The sequence below is a fragment of the Camelus ferus genome, chromosome 25 (assembly GCF_009834535.1).
Source record: "Camelus ferus isolate YT-003-E chromosome 25, BCGSAC_Cfer_1.0, whole genome shotgun sequence".
Lineage (NCBI taxonomy): Eukaryota > Metazoa > Chordata > Mammalia > Artiodactyla > Camelidae > Camelus > Camelus ferus.
The window spans coordinates 18,304,689-18,317,929 of record NC_045720.1 but is presented as its reverse complement, the minus strand read 5'-3'; the positions used below and the strand labels follow the sequence as shown (position 1 = coordinate 18,317,929).

Sequence of the window (13,241 nt, the reverse complement as noted above, 5' to 3'; positions counted from 1 at the left end):
CACACATCCATAGGCATTCATAATTTGTTATGTATTTAGTAGTTATCTATGCCCTAAGATTCCTTAGCACTAGCATTTATTGGTTTCATTTTAATCTTAATACATTCTAATAGACACTGTAAAGATTACACACCTATCCATCTCATGGCTCTTCTGTCAATGAAGACAAATTATTCCAGTCTTTTTTTTAACTCTAAGACCTCTTTAAAATTTCACTATTTGTATGGATAATTATTCTAGATAAGACAAACAAAAGATGAAGCATAATTAACTTATTTCATCTATGTTTTCCTGGAGAACACCATTATCTGGAAAACAATAGTCCAACATTTATAGCATATAACACAACTTTTATTAGAAAAGTTATACATAACATAGCATCAACTATTTTCAAGAACAATATTAAAACCCAATAAGCAACAAAAACCAGACTAACAAAATGTGTAACAAGAAACTAATGACTTTTCTATAATCAAACATTTAATTATCTACAATGTCTTTTTACAAAGGGAGAAAAATCCATGGTTTACAGGCACATCATATTGAAAATAAAGCGGCAATAGCAATTTGATACACTTACCATTCTCAAGAAACTGAATCATCAAAACAGTAATTATGAGTTCACAAATTTAAAACGTTGCACATAATTTAAAATTATTGGGTACACACTGAAGTCTGAGTGATTTTTTTTCCCACAAAAGTGCTACCACTTAAGCTAGAACTTTCAGTGTAATTTTGCCCTAAAAAGTTAAGACATGTTTTGATAATCATAACAGTCACATAATTTCTGGTGCTACCTGTCTGGTCTGTTAATAATAAAGCCTTTATTTGGATGTGTTTTTCCTTACTTAAATTATAGGAAACCAGATATTGGATTTGTTGCAAAGCTATTAAAGTCCCAAATATAGGAGTGTGCAAGCAATGGCAAAAAGATCAGTACTAAAACTTATAATAAATATCAGAGAAGCCATTAGTTTTTACAGCACTGTCTGCTTCAAGGTTAAGTCAACCAGTTGTATGATTTCCCATCAGCCTGTCCTTTCAGCTGGCATAGCAATTTCTATTTTCATGATCTGAATACTCAAGTGTCTCCAAACATCTTTTTAAAACTTTGATTTGTAGTTCCTGGAAAGTTATAAATGCTCTTTAATATTCATTCTACTCTAAAAAGTCTATTTCTGCTCATTTTAGAGCCTCACTAAAACAACAGATTTTAGGATAGTAAGGTTCATTAAAAAGTCTCAAATGGAATGATTTCCAAAATAGGGCACTTAAACCAAGTCCTGTCTTTTTGTAGCTGAAGGGGATTAGTTACGATAAAGTTTCACACACCCCCCTGGTCACTGTGGAATTACGCTTTAAAACATTATCTCAAGAGGACAATCTCTGTTCTGGGTGCCATCCCTAAAGCACAAAGGTTACTAGAAGACTGCCGGTGTTACTGATGGGAAAAGACACCACAGTTCTTAACTGTCTGTCAGGCATTTTTCTTGAAAAGTTCTTCTTTCCAATGCAGTAATGGAGACCTAGTATAAAAACCCCGACGTTCCACTGCTACTCAACACTAGTACACGTGCCAATATTGTACACATCTGTTCTGGCCTGTTAAAAAATAACCTTCTGGGTTCTTGTTCTCCATCAGAACACAACCACCATACAAGATGAAACTGGTAAATTTAAAATACTGGAAAGAATGAAGAAAAAGGCAGAGACTTTGTACAAAGACCTAAATTTCTTGAAGGGTTTTGTGTGCCCTACACACGGGGGCGATTTGTACACACTAGTGAAACGGACACTAGCTATAACGCTTGTAGCTGCTCAAATAATGTGGAACCTTGGTCCAGGGGTTGCGATGATGTCGCTGTAGGGTTCCTCCTGAGTCAGCTCAATGGCTTGCTGCTTTTTGAGAACCAAGAAGCTGTAGAACTTTGCTGCAGCTTGCTTTCTGTTTGTGTTTCGACACAACTCAAGCAAACTGATAGATTCCGCTCCAGTTTTAGCAAGAGCTCGCTGAAATAAACCAAACAAAAAAAGAATTAAATGAAAGTAAATCTGCATAGTAAAGCAGTAATTTTAAAAGGGTACTAGTTCTGGATACCAAAAAAATATACTGTAAATTCTTTTGGGGGCCAGGAGTAGATTTTTGAATAGTAAGACACTGTTTACATTAGGCTGTTCCAACAAATGTTAAAATAACTCATTTATTTTGAATGTCTAATTGACAAAATAGTAAGATCAAACTCGGTTCTGAAAACTCTCAACTTAACTATCCTTTGAATCTATTTATGAAACCTTGAGCACCTTGCCTGGTATTTTCATAGAAGACACTCAAGGTATCTCCTCTGTACCTGCTACATTAAGGCCCAAGGAGAAATGACGTCTGACACTGAACGATGATTCAATTCATTAGATTTGCTCAACCAAAAGAAAGAAAATGTAGACTCACAAAGGAGGTCTGCCCTGCAGGTTAACTACAGGAAAGTGTTCACCTGGATGCTTTCCAGGCTGGCTCCTGGCCTAACAGCTTATGTATTAAAGTAGTTTAAGATGTGCAGTTCTGCAAAAAGTTTCATAAAAGGCAAGTTTTCTGGTTATAGCATGTCACTTTTTTTTTTTGAGGAAACAATGCCAAAAGCCTTTGATGAAATCTCTCTCAGGCTTCATGGGCATACCTGAAGACCATGAAGCATCTGCTGAGTCCTTTTGTTCCATCGTCTTTCTTCTTGATCCTGATCACCCCCTGAAGCATCTTCATCCTGAGTGAAAATGACCCCCACACAAAAACAAAACAAAAAACTGACAAAGCTGCTACAAAATGAAGCGGTTTTTATATCTCTTGAAAGCTCTTACACTAAACTGAGCATTTTGATTAATGGAAAAGTCATTTAGCATGTAGTTTAAAGTCTTTCTTAAGAAACAAAGTCCTCTACCTCCAAGCATACTTGAGCTGAATATGATTCTGTACTGATCTACAAGGATGTGATCTATCTACGCAGTGTGGTCCATGGACTACTGTTGGTGGTGAGCTACACGTTACTGGCCCTTGCTAAGAAATTTAAGCAGTCACTATGTCATTAAGTACATTGTTATTTCAACCAGCTTTTTATTATGTTTCCTATTGGAGCTAAGTTAATTGTGGATGACAATTGTTTGAATGTAAGCTAAACTTCTTAGTGATCTAGATCGTCATTAAGAACATCAGATTTTATGCTGTGCTATGTAACTGTGTCCTCTGTGGGCTCTTGAAGGACAGCGGAGTGCCCTTTCGCCGATTTCTTGACTTCTAAATTGTTCCTAGCTGCCTTTATCTTGTGGCCGGTTCTTACTGCTGGTTGAAGATTTTTGCTTAGTCTGGAATGTACATTTATTCATCAGTCCTCTTTACAGCCCTTCCTTACCTCCTCCTCTTCATCATCTTCCTTTTCCTTCTCTTTTTCCTTCTCTTTTTCTGGTAGAAGTTCTAATTCTGGAATTAACTGACAGATATTTGGAGGCTCTTCTGGGGGCAGCTCTACAGGAGGTATTTCCATCTGCTCTGCCTGCTGAGGCTTCAGGCAAAATGAAAAGAAACAGTGGGGTCATATCTCCACACTTCCTTATAATCAAAACCTGATTATTATACATGTCTTGTTCTGTTTTTTTTTTTACTGTGAAGCATTAAAATAGCTTATAAAAATATTAATCCATTCATTATCTTATTCTAGGACAAAGTGTTTTGTTTTCATACTTTTTAGAAGTCAAATTACTTGAAGTTTACGTGAGGAATTTGTAAAAAACAAGAAAAACTATAGTTTAAAACCCCTCAAAACTTTCTGTAATAGCATTTTAGGAAAAAACAGAATCCACTGACTCCAGGGCAATGCAAAAAGTCTCTAACATTAATTACCTGGTACTGTCAACCATTCCTGCATAAGACAGCCTTAAGGTTATTCCAACTAAGTGTAAGCTCTAAATAAGAGCCTAGGTGCTCTTATGGCAGCAAATTAATAGGAATCAAGAGACTATTGTTCTGGGCCCATTTCTTGAATTCCCTTCATTTCTGGCTTAATATAAACAGACGAGAACATTAATAAACTGACAAGGGAGTAAGTACCCAGGGAGCAGTACTAGAGCAACCCGCTCGTTACCTGTTCCCAGTCCTATTCCCGAGATCAAACAGAAAAATGCTCTTCTTGACAACTCCTTACCACCAGAGGGCACAGACAACTAGTTCTTAAAACTGGCAAGGAGTATTCTTCTGCCAACGTCTTGATGGAAGCTGAACCAAGAGCCTAAGGTACCAAAAAGCCTCCCTTTGCTCGGATTAATTTATTCCACAGACTTAAGGTTGAGAAGCCTTAAACCAGAGCACCTTACTTCCTTTATATATATAGGTATGTTTTAATTGAAATATAGTTGATTTACAATGTTGTTAGTTTCTGGTGTACAGCATAGTGATTCAGTTATACCAACGTATTTTTTATTACAAAACGTATTTTTATTACAAGACAATGAATATAGTTCTCTGTGTATACAGTAGAAACTTATTTTATATATAGTAGTTAGTACCTGCAAATCTCAAACTCCCAATTTATCCCTTCCCTCTCCCTCAGTAACCATGTTTTCTATGTGAGTAGGTTTCTGTTTTGTAAGTAAGTTCATTTGTATCATTTGTATCGTTTTTTTAGATTCTACATGTAAATGATATATGATATTTGTCTTTCTGTCTGACTTACTTCACTCAGTATGGTAATTTCTAGGCCCATCCATGATGCTGCAAATGGCATTATTTTATTTCTTATGGCCGAGTAGTATTCCATTATGCGTGTGCGTGCACCACCTCCAAATCCAATCATCTGATGATGGACATTTAGGTTGCTTTCATGTCTTGGCTATTGTAAACAGTGCTGCTATGAACACTGGGGTGCATCTGTATTTTTGAGTTAGAGCTTCCTCTGGAATATAAAAAAATTTTTTCCTTCCAGTTTTACTGAGATATAATTGACATATAGCACTGTATACTTTTTTTTTTGGGTGGGTGTGGAGGCAACTAGGTTTTTATTTATTTTTTTAATGGAGGTACTGGGTATTGAACCCAGGACCTCATGCTTGCTAGGCCTGCATTCTACCACTGGGCTATGCTGTCCCCCCAATTTTGTTTTTTTGTTTTTTTTTTGAAGGGATCTCCATACTGTTTTCCATAGTTGCCATGCCAAATTACATTCCCACCAACAGTGTAAGAGGGTTTCCTTTTCTCTCCCTCCACCTCCAGAATTTGTTTGTGGATTTCTTAATGATGGCAACCCTGACCACTGTGAGGTGATACCTCACTGTAGTTTTCATTTGTATTTCTCTGATAATTAGTGATACTGAGCATCTTTTCATGTGCCTACTGGCTATCTGTGTGTATTCTTTAGAGAAATGTCTCCTTAGGCCTTCTGCCCATTTTCTGATTCGGTTGTTCGTTTTTTGTTGAGTTCTCTGAGCTGTTTGCATATTCTGGAAATTAAGCCCTTGTCAGTCACATCGTTTGCTAGTATTTTCTCCCAGCCCGTAGGCTGTGTTTAAGTTTGATTAGGTCCCATTTGTTTATTTTTGTTTTAATTTCTATTGCCTGGGTAGACTGCTACAGGAGAACACTGCTACGACTTATGCCAGAGAATGTTTTGCCTGTTCTCTTCTAGGAGATTTATGATGTCCCGTCTTAAGTCTTTAAGCCATTCTGAGTTTATTTTTGTGTATGACATGAGGGAGTGTTCTAACTTCACTGATTTACATACATGTGGCTGTCCAGCTTTCTCAACACCACTTGCTAAAGAGACTGTCTTTTCTCCATTGTATATTCTTTCCTCCTTTGTCAAAGACAATTGATTGTAGATGTGTGGGTTTATTTCTAGGCTCTCTATTCTGTTCCACTGATCCATGTCTGTCTGTGCAAATACCAGGCTGTTTTGATTACTATGGCTCTGTACTACTGTTTGAAGTCTGGGAGGGTTATTCCTCCAGTCTCCTTTTTCTTCAGTATTGCTTTGGCAATTCTGGGTCTTTTGTGGTTCCATACAAATTTTTGGATTATTTATTCTAGCTCTGTGAAAAATGTCCTGGGGAATTTGATAGGGATCACATTAAATCTGTAGATTGTTTTGGGTTGTATGGTCATTTTAACACTTGATTCTTCCAATCCAAGAGCATGAGGTATCTTTCCTTTTCTTTAAATCATCTATAAGTCTTTCATCGCCTTGGTCAGGTTTATTCCTAAGTATTTTATTTTTTTGATGCAATTTGGAAGTTTTAAAATTTTGTTTCTGACATTTCATCATTACTGTAAAGAAATGCAACAGATTTCTGCATGTTAATCTTGTACCCTGTACCTTGCTGAATTTGTTTAGTTCTAGTAGTTTTTGTGTGGAGTCTGTAAGGTTTTCATATATAGTATCACAACATCTGTGTATAGTGACAATTTTATTACCTCTTCCCTTCCAATCTGGATCCCTTCTATTTCTTCTCCTTATGATTGCTGTAGCTAGGACTTCCACTACTATGTTGAAGAGAAATGGTGAGTGGGCATCCTTGTCTTGTTCTGGATTTTAGTGGGAAGGCTTTCAACTGTTCACTGCTGTGTATTGTTAGCTGTGTGTTTGCCATTAAAGTAGGTAAAATGTTGGGGTATGTTCCCACCACACTCACTTTGGTAAGAGTGAATGGATGTTAAATTTTACCAGATGCTTTTTCTTCATCTATTGAGATGATCATGTGGTTCTTGTCCTTTCTTTTGTTGATGTGGTGCATCACAGATTTGTGTATGGTGAACCACCCCTGTAACCCTGGGATGAATCCAATTTGATTGTAGTGTATGATCTTTTTATGTGCTGTTGGATTTGGTTTGCTACTATTCTGTCGAGAATTTTTCACCTACATGCATCAGAGATATTGGCCTGTAGTCTTCTCCTTTGGTAGTGTTTTTGGTTTTGATATCAGGGTGATGGTGGCTTCATAGAATGACTCTGGGAGTTTCCCCTCCTCTTCAATCTTTTGGAAGAGTTTAAGAAGAATCAGTGTAAGTTCTTCTTTCTATGACTGTGGAATTCCCCAGTGAAGCCATCTGATCCTGGACTTTCGTTTGCAGGGAGTTTTTTTTTTTTAAACTACAGATTCTATTTTACTTCTAGTGATCACTCCACTCGTTATCTATTTCTTTTTGATTCAGTTTTGGTGGACAGTATATTTCTAGAAACTTGTCCATTTCTTCTAGGTTATCCAATTTGTTGGTATATAGTTGTTTATAGTATCCTTTTATGGTTTTTTGTATGTCTGTGGTATTGGTTCTTCTCCTCTTTCATTTCTTGCTATATTTGGGTTCTTTCTTCTTGGTGAGCCTGGCCAGAGGTTTGTTGATTTTGTTTACCCTTTCAAAAAACCAGTTCTTGATTTTATTGCTATATCCCATTGTCTTTTTTAATCTCTATTTTACTAATTTCCTCTCTGATCCTTCCAAGTTTAGGTTTTGTACTTTTTCTAATTCTTTTTTACGTGGAACATTCTCTAGGACTGACCATGTACCAGGACACAGGTTTTGCATTTCTTCTTTGTTCCTTTTTGTTTTTCCCTTTTGAGGTTTGATGATTTTCTACTGTATAATGCTTTGAGTTTTCTCTGTGACTCTACTGTTATGTTTTTGATTTGTGGTTACCCTGTTTTTCAAGTACTTTAACTTGATTACTGTATCTACTTGCTTTAGACTTTTATCCATATAGGTGCAAACACATTCTTAAAAACAAACAAAAATTTCTTAATCCCTTACCTACGTTTTATGATTTTGATGTCCTCTTCATGCTTATGCTATTCATTGTAGTTATATTTCCAATTGTGATTTTATCTTTTCTACAGATTCTTTTCTATTTAGAGAAGACTTGTCAATTAGTGTTGCTATATTTAGTTTTTGTTTGAGAAATTCTTTTCTCTCCTTTTATGCTAAATGATAATCTTGCTGGGTAGACAGTATCCTAGGTCACAGGTTTTTCCTTTCAGGACTTTGAATATATCTTGCCACTCCCTTCCGGCCTGAAACATTTATGTAGAGAAATCAGCTGATAGTAAAGCTGATTTTTTTTCTAGTTCCTTGTTACAGTGATCTGCATAGATCATTTCTATAAATAGCTTTTTAAAATTCTTTCAGTATTTTTATTATCCCCTTTTTGAACTCTAGTTCTGATAGACTGGAGAAGTCTATTTTATTGTTTTTTCAGGGGGATTTCTCCTTTAATTGGGAGTGGCTCCTCTACTTCATGTTACTTGTATTTCTCTGACTCTGAGTTTAGGAGCAACAGTTATCTACTGTGGTCTTGAAGGGCTGCTTTTATGTGGGACCATGTGTATGTAGCCTGTGTGAGTCTAATATTCTGTGAGAATTGTTCCTCATGTTGATCTATGGGGAGGAGGTGAGCTCCACATCCTTCTATTCCACCATCTTGACCTCCTCTCTTTCTTTATACTTGTTTAGTTAACCTATTCTAAGTGAATTTAGTGGTAGCCAGTCTTGATGACATAGCAAGATGTTGCTTTACTTTTTTTCAGCAATTGGACAAGTATATTCTGATTTCTTAATAAGAAAGCCTAAAACTGCCTAGTATTGGAGATACACAGGAATGTCTGCTAAAGAAACCAGATCCTGGAACAGAATAGAGAGCCTAGGAATAAACCCACACATATATGGTCAATTAATTCAGCAGCAGAAAGAAGCCAAAAATACATACTGGGGAAAGGACAATCTCTTCAATACACGGTACAGGGAAATATGGACAGCCATACAGAAAAGAATGAAATGGATTACAGATGTGAATCTAAGACCTGAAACCAAAATTCAATAGAAGAAAACACTGGCAATAAGCTCCCTGACACTGGTCTTGATAATGATTTTTATGGATTTGACACCCAAAGCAAAAAATATACAAGTGGGACTACATTAAACTAAAACATTCTATATAGATACCATCAATAAAATGAAAAGGCAACCTACAGAATGGAGAAAATATTTGCAAATCATTTATCTGATAAAGAACTCACACAATTCATGAGAAAAAAAAAACAATTAAAAAATGGGCAGAGGATGTGAAGACATTTTCCCAAAGACTATACTGATGGCCAACAGGTACATGAAAAGGTACACAACACCTTTAATCAGGGAAATGTAAATAAAAACCACAATTAGGAATCACCTATCATTGAAAAGATGAGGTAACAAGCAGTGGTGAGGATGAGTAAAGGAAACCCTCATGCACTTCTGGTGGGAATGTGAACTGGTACAGCCACTATGGAAAACCAGTATGGAGAGTCCTCAAAGAATTAAAACCAGAACTACCATATGATCCAGCAATTTCACTTCTGGGAAATGAAATCACTACCTTAAAAAGATACCTGCACCTCCATGTTCCCTGTAGCATTAGATTAGTTATAATAGCCAAATAATAGCCAAGCTATGGAAACAACCTAAGTATCCAACAGCATATAAATGGATTAAGAAAAACATATATATAGACACACACTGAAATATTCATCATGAGAAAGAAAGAAATTCTGCCTTTTGCGACAACATGGATGGACCCTGAGGGCATTATGCTAAGTGAAATAAGTCAGAGAAAGAAACTGTTTGATAAATATCACTTACATGTGGAATCTAAAAAAGCTGACACTCAGAGAAGCAGAAAGTAGAATGGTGGTTACTAGAGGGTGGGAAAAATGAATAGATATTGGTCAAAGAAAAACTTCCATATATTATAAGATAAATAAGTTTTGGGGATCTGACATACAGTATGCTGATTATAATTAATGATACAGTTGTCCCTCTGTATCTGCAGGGAATTGGCTTCAGGATCCCCTCTAAATACCAAAATTCATGGATGCTTAAGACTCTTATGTAAACTGATGTATTACAGACAGGCCTCTGTATCTGCATCCATGGATAAGGAGATTAAATTATACTACATATCTGCAAGTTGCTAAGAGTAGCTCTTAAAAGTTCTCATGATAAGAAGAAAATGTGTGATGGATGCTAACTTACTGTGGTCATCATTTCACTACATATACATATATCACCCAATCATTATGTTGTACACCTGAAGCTAATACACTTAAACTGGACGAGAAAATGTGCAATATAAATGGTGAGACACCTGGAATGTATGAGACTCTACTAGTTTCAAGTATAAAAATTCTTTTTTTTTTTTAGCAGGAAGTTTGTTTCATTTTTATTCACAATGTATTTAGTATCTGTAGAATTTAACAGGTTCCATATACTGCTTTTCTTCTATCTGCAACTGTCAGATTCACCACAGGCAAATGTTGGAGAAATAAAACTGGAACCAAGTTCAGAGTCAAGGATTCCACATTAGCCAAGGATACTCGCTCTAAGCCACTTTGAAGCACGACTCTATCCAGGAAGTCAGAAAAACCAAAAATTCCTCCCACTTAGAGCGTATTGTGTTTAGATCCTCAGCTGCCATTCTCTCTCTGCACACATTCCTTACTACTTTCTGCCAAAACCAAGATACTTCAAAAGGTCTCCTTAAGTAACACCTGTGACTACTGGAGATCTAAAATACTGTTTGAACACCCCAAACATCATGATGGAGAGATGTGCTTACTTACAGGGATCACAGGCTCCGGGTCAATTTGTCCTGCTTTTCGCTTAACTCCCTGAGGTGGCGGTGGGGGCATGGCTGACTCGTCCAGGTTTGTTCTGCTCGTCTCCATTGTTGACTCCTGGAGGCGGCTTGGCTCTTCCAAAATGGGCTCATCTGCATTTGGTCATATGAAGAGAAAGCTTAGGGCCTAACAGTCCTCAACAATATTTTAAAACCATTTACGTTTAATACTAATATGCTAAGAGTAAAACAGAGACTTACTTTCCCTAAGGAAGGCTGAGTAAAATTTTACCTCCAAAAGGTTACTCAATTCCTAACAATACACTTAAAGGTGGGAAGGGGCCTACATGGACACGTCCCACCCAGGACTATCCATTAGCAGACTATCATTCAGCCAGTCCTATACGTCAACCCTTTCTGAAAACAAAAAACTTCACATCTAACAAAGCAATCAGAGAATGTAAGGCATGTATTTCCCTGTCCAAAAATTTGAGTATACTTCTTTGTTTCTGATTTGTTTTGGCAATATATAGGTAAATTTTAAACCAAATGTTCACTTAAACTTTATCAGGAAACTTTTTCAATTGAACAGACCTATAACATCACGCTGCTGCTGCTGCTGCTGCTGGTCCTCTCTGGGAACCTCTGGATTTTCAAATTCTTTGAGGAATTCATCCAAATTATCAGCCTCTCCTCCTTTCCTCCTTTTTCTGAGATCTTCTGGTACCAGTGGTGTAAGACAGCGTGTAAAGAGCTATTAAAAAAAATTAAAAATATCAATTATAAATCACATAAACTTAAAACCTATCACTGACATTACTATTTTCCGTAAGTATGTTTTAATAAATATGCTATAATCAGTGTATATGTAATTTACCATGAATTCTACTCAATGTTATATTCACACTTCACTGTATTTTATAATTTGAAATCCTGTACTTAGAACTCTAGTATTATCTCCAAGTTATGAAACAATGGATAAATTTTAAGTGTGCAAATGAAAATAAATTTAAAACTTAATCTAAATGAAATCATACCAAATAGCTTTATATAGTGCCTTTTCAACTTAATGTTATATGGTAATTATAATTACTATTATTTTTGTTATTTTTAATGATTGCATAATATTCCACTGAGTAGAGATAAACCTGTGTGTTGGGTGTGTATATATATGTATGCGCCACACTTCAAGACTAAGTTTCTTTTTAAAAAATTAACTGTAAATAACAATTAACGAACATCTTCATGTAAGTGGCTCTGAATTACTTCCTTTGGAAAAATTCCTAATGATGAGACCACTGAGTCCAAAAATATATTAAGGACCTTCTTCCAAATGATTATATGATTGTACTTCCAGTAAACAGCAGTTTTACCAAAGTCTTACTGCTTTAAACACTAAATTATAGTAAAGTCAATATGGTTCTATGAATATTTTAACTTTAGAGATAATAATACCCTAACAGCTTTTCAGATGCCTCAGAACTTTTATGGAATAGTCTGAAACCTGAAGTGAGCAGAAAAGGGCCGGTTAAGTGAAAAAAATCTCTAAAGAATTCTAGCTTTATTTGCGGGAAAAGTAGAACTACCCCATGTTTTAGCCAGAAAGCAACATCTAAAGATTGCAGACCTGAACCACAGTACACATTAAGGCAACAAAATGTATCATAGGAGGTTGAGGAGAGAGAACTATTATTAAAAATACCAGTGGCTTTTTAGAAAATTCATTCTGTATCTTTTAGAAATGCAGATGTCACTTCCATGAACTTTCAGATCAGATTATGTTCAGTATACTAAGGTTTATGGGAGAACAAAAAGAAGATGCCAGATAGCTGAAAAATATCTGATCAAAATGATTCAAACAAAAGTTATTAAAGGATATTTAAAAAAATGGTCATAATCTCTCTAAAATGAAAAATTCTGCAAACTATATTACCTTCAGTAGTCTGTTATTCCACAAAGGCTGAGCAGGTAAAGAGAAGAGTTTTTCCACTCCCCCAGTCTCTTTCCACATCATCAATTTCTTGGTGGGTGGTGCCAGATCCAAAGTAGTAACAATATCTGAGTAATCACTAAGTTGGGCTCTAATTGTCTTGCTGTCCAGCTCTTTGACACTGTCAACAATTAGCTTCCTCTTCCTCTTGGCTTTTGTTTCTTTGACTAGTATGATAAAAGAAAATAAGGTCATTTTTCTGAGAGGCTAGCATGAAACATCCAACTACCAGACTTGGTCTCATTATATTCCTGCTTTACTAAATACCTAGAAAAAAAGTTAAGCCTCACGAGGGCAGAATCTGTTTTAACTGATGTTTCCCAAGTACCATGTAGAGGCTGGCATGTATGCTAGCCATGTGTTCAATAAAAATCTGAATGAATAAATATGTATAGATTTTTAGCACAAAAGGAGCAAAATAATGGCCAGGGCCAATACATTTTTGCTCATGTAGCTTAATACTATAAACACGGAACACACCACACTTGATTCAGAGTTGGGCTCAAGTCCTAGGTTCTGCCACTTACTCGGTGAGTGACCGTTTAGAAAAGTTAACTTTATTTTGCTCACCTCTTCGTTTACTCATTTGAAATATGGCTAACCACTTATACAGGGATTCTAAAATACTTTGT

At 36.1% G+C, this 13,241-nt stretch overlaps 1 protein-coding gene across 2 annotated transcripts in view; it reads right to left on the bottom strand.

Annotated features, from left to right (window-relative positions):
* Nucleotides 1–333: 333 nt before the first annotated feature.
* Nucleotides 334–13,241, bottom strand: part of RAD21 (RAD21 cohesin complex component) — a 65,589-nt gene continuing 52,681 nt past the window's right edge. For both annotated transcript variants that reach the window (XM_006186467.3, XM_032468232.1), the window contains 6 exons: nucleotides 12,553–12,776; nucleotides 11,214–11,373; nucleotides 10,624–10,772; nucleotides 3,399–3,548; nucleotides 2,673–2,756; nucleotides 334–2,010 (listed from right to left, as the gene is read on the bottom strand). In XM_006186467.3, coding sequence (XP_006186529.1) covers nucleotides 1,819–2,010; nucleotides 2,673–2,756; nucleotides 3,399–3,548; nucleotides 10,624–10,772; nucleotides 11,214–11,373; nucleotides 12,553–12,776 — 959 coding nt within the window. In that variant the 3' untranslated portion in view covers nucleotides 334–1,818. The remainder of the gene's footprint in view (nucleotides 2,011–2,672; nucleotides 2,757–3,398; nucleotides 3,549–10,623; nucleotides 10,773–11,213; nucleotides 11,374–12,552; nucleotides 12,777–13,241) is intronic.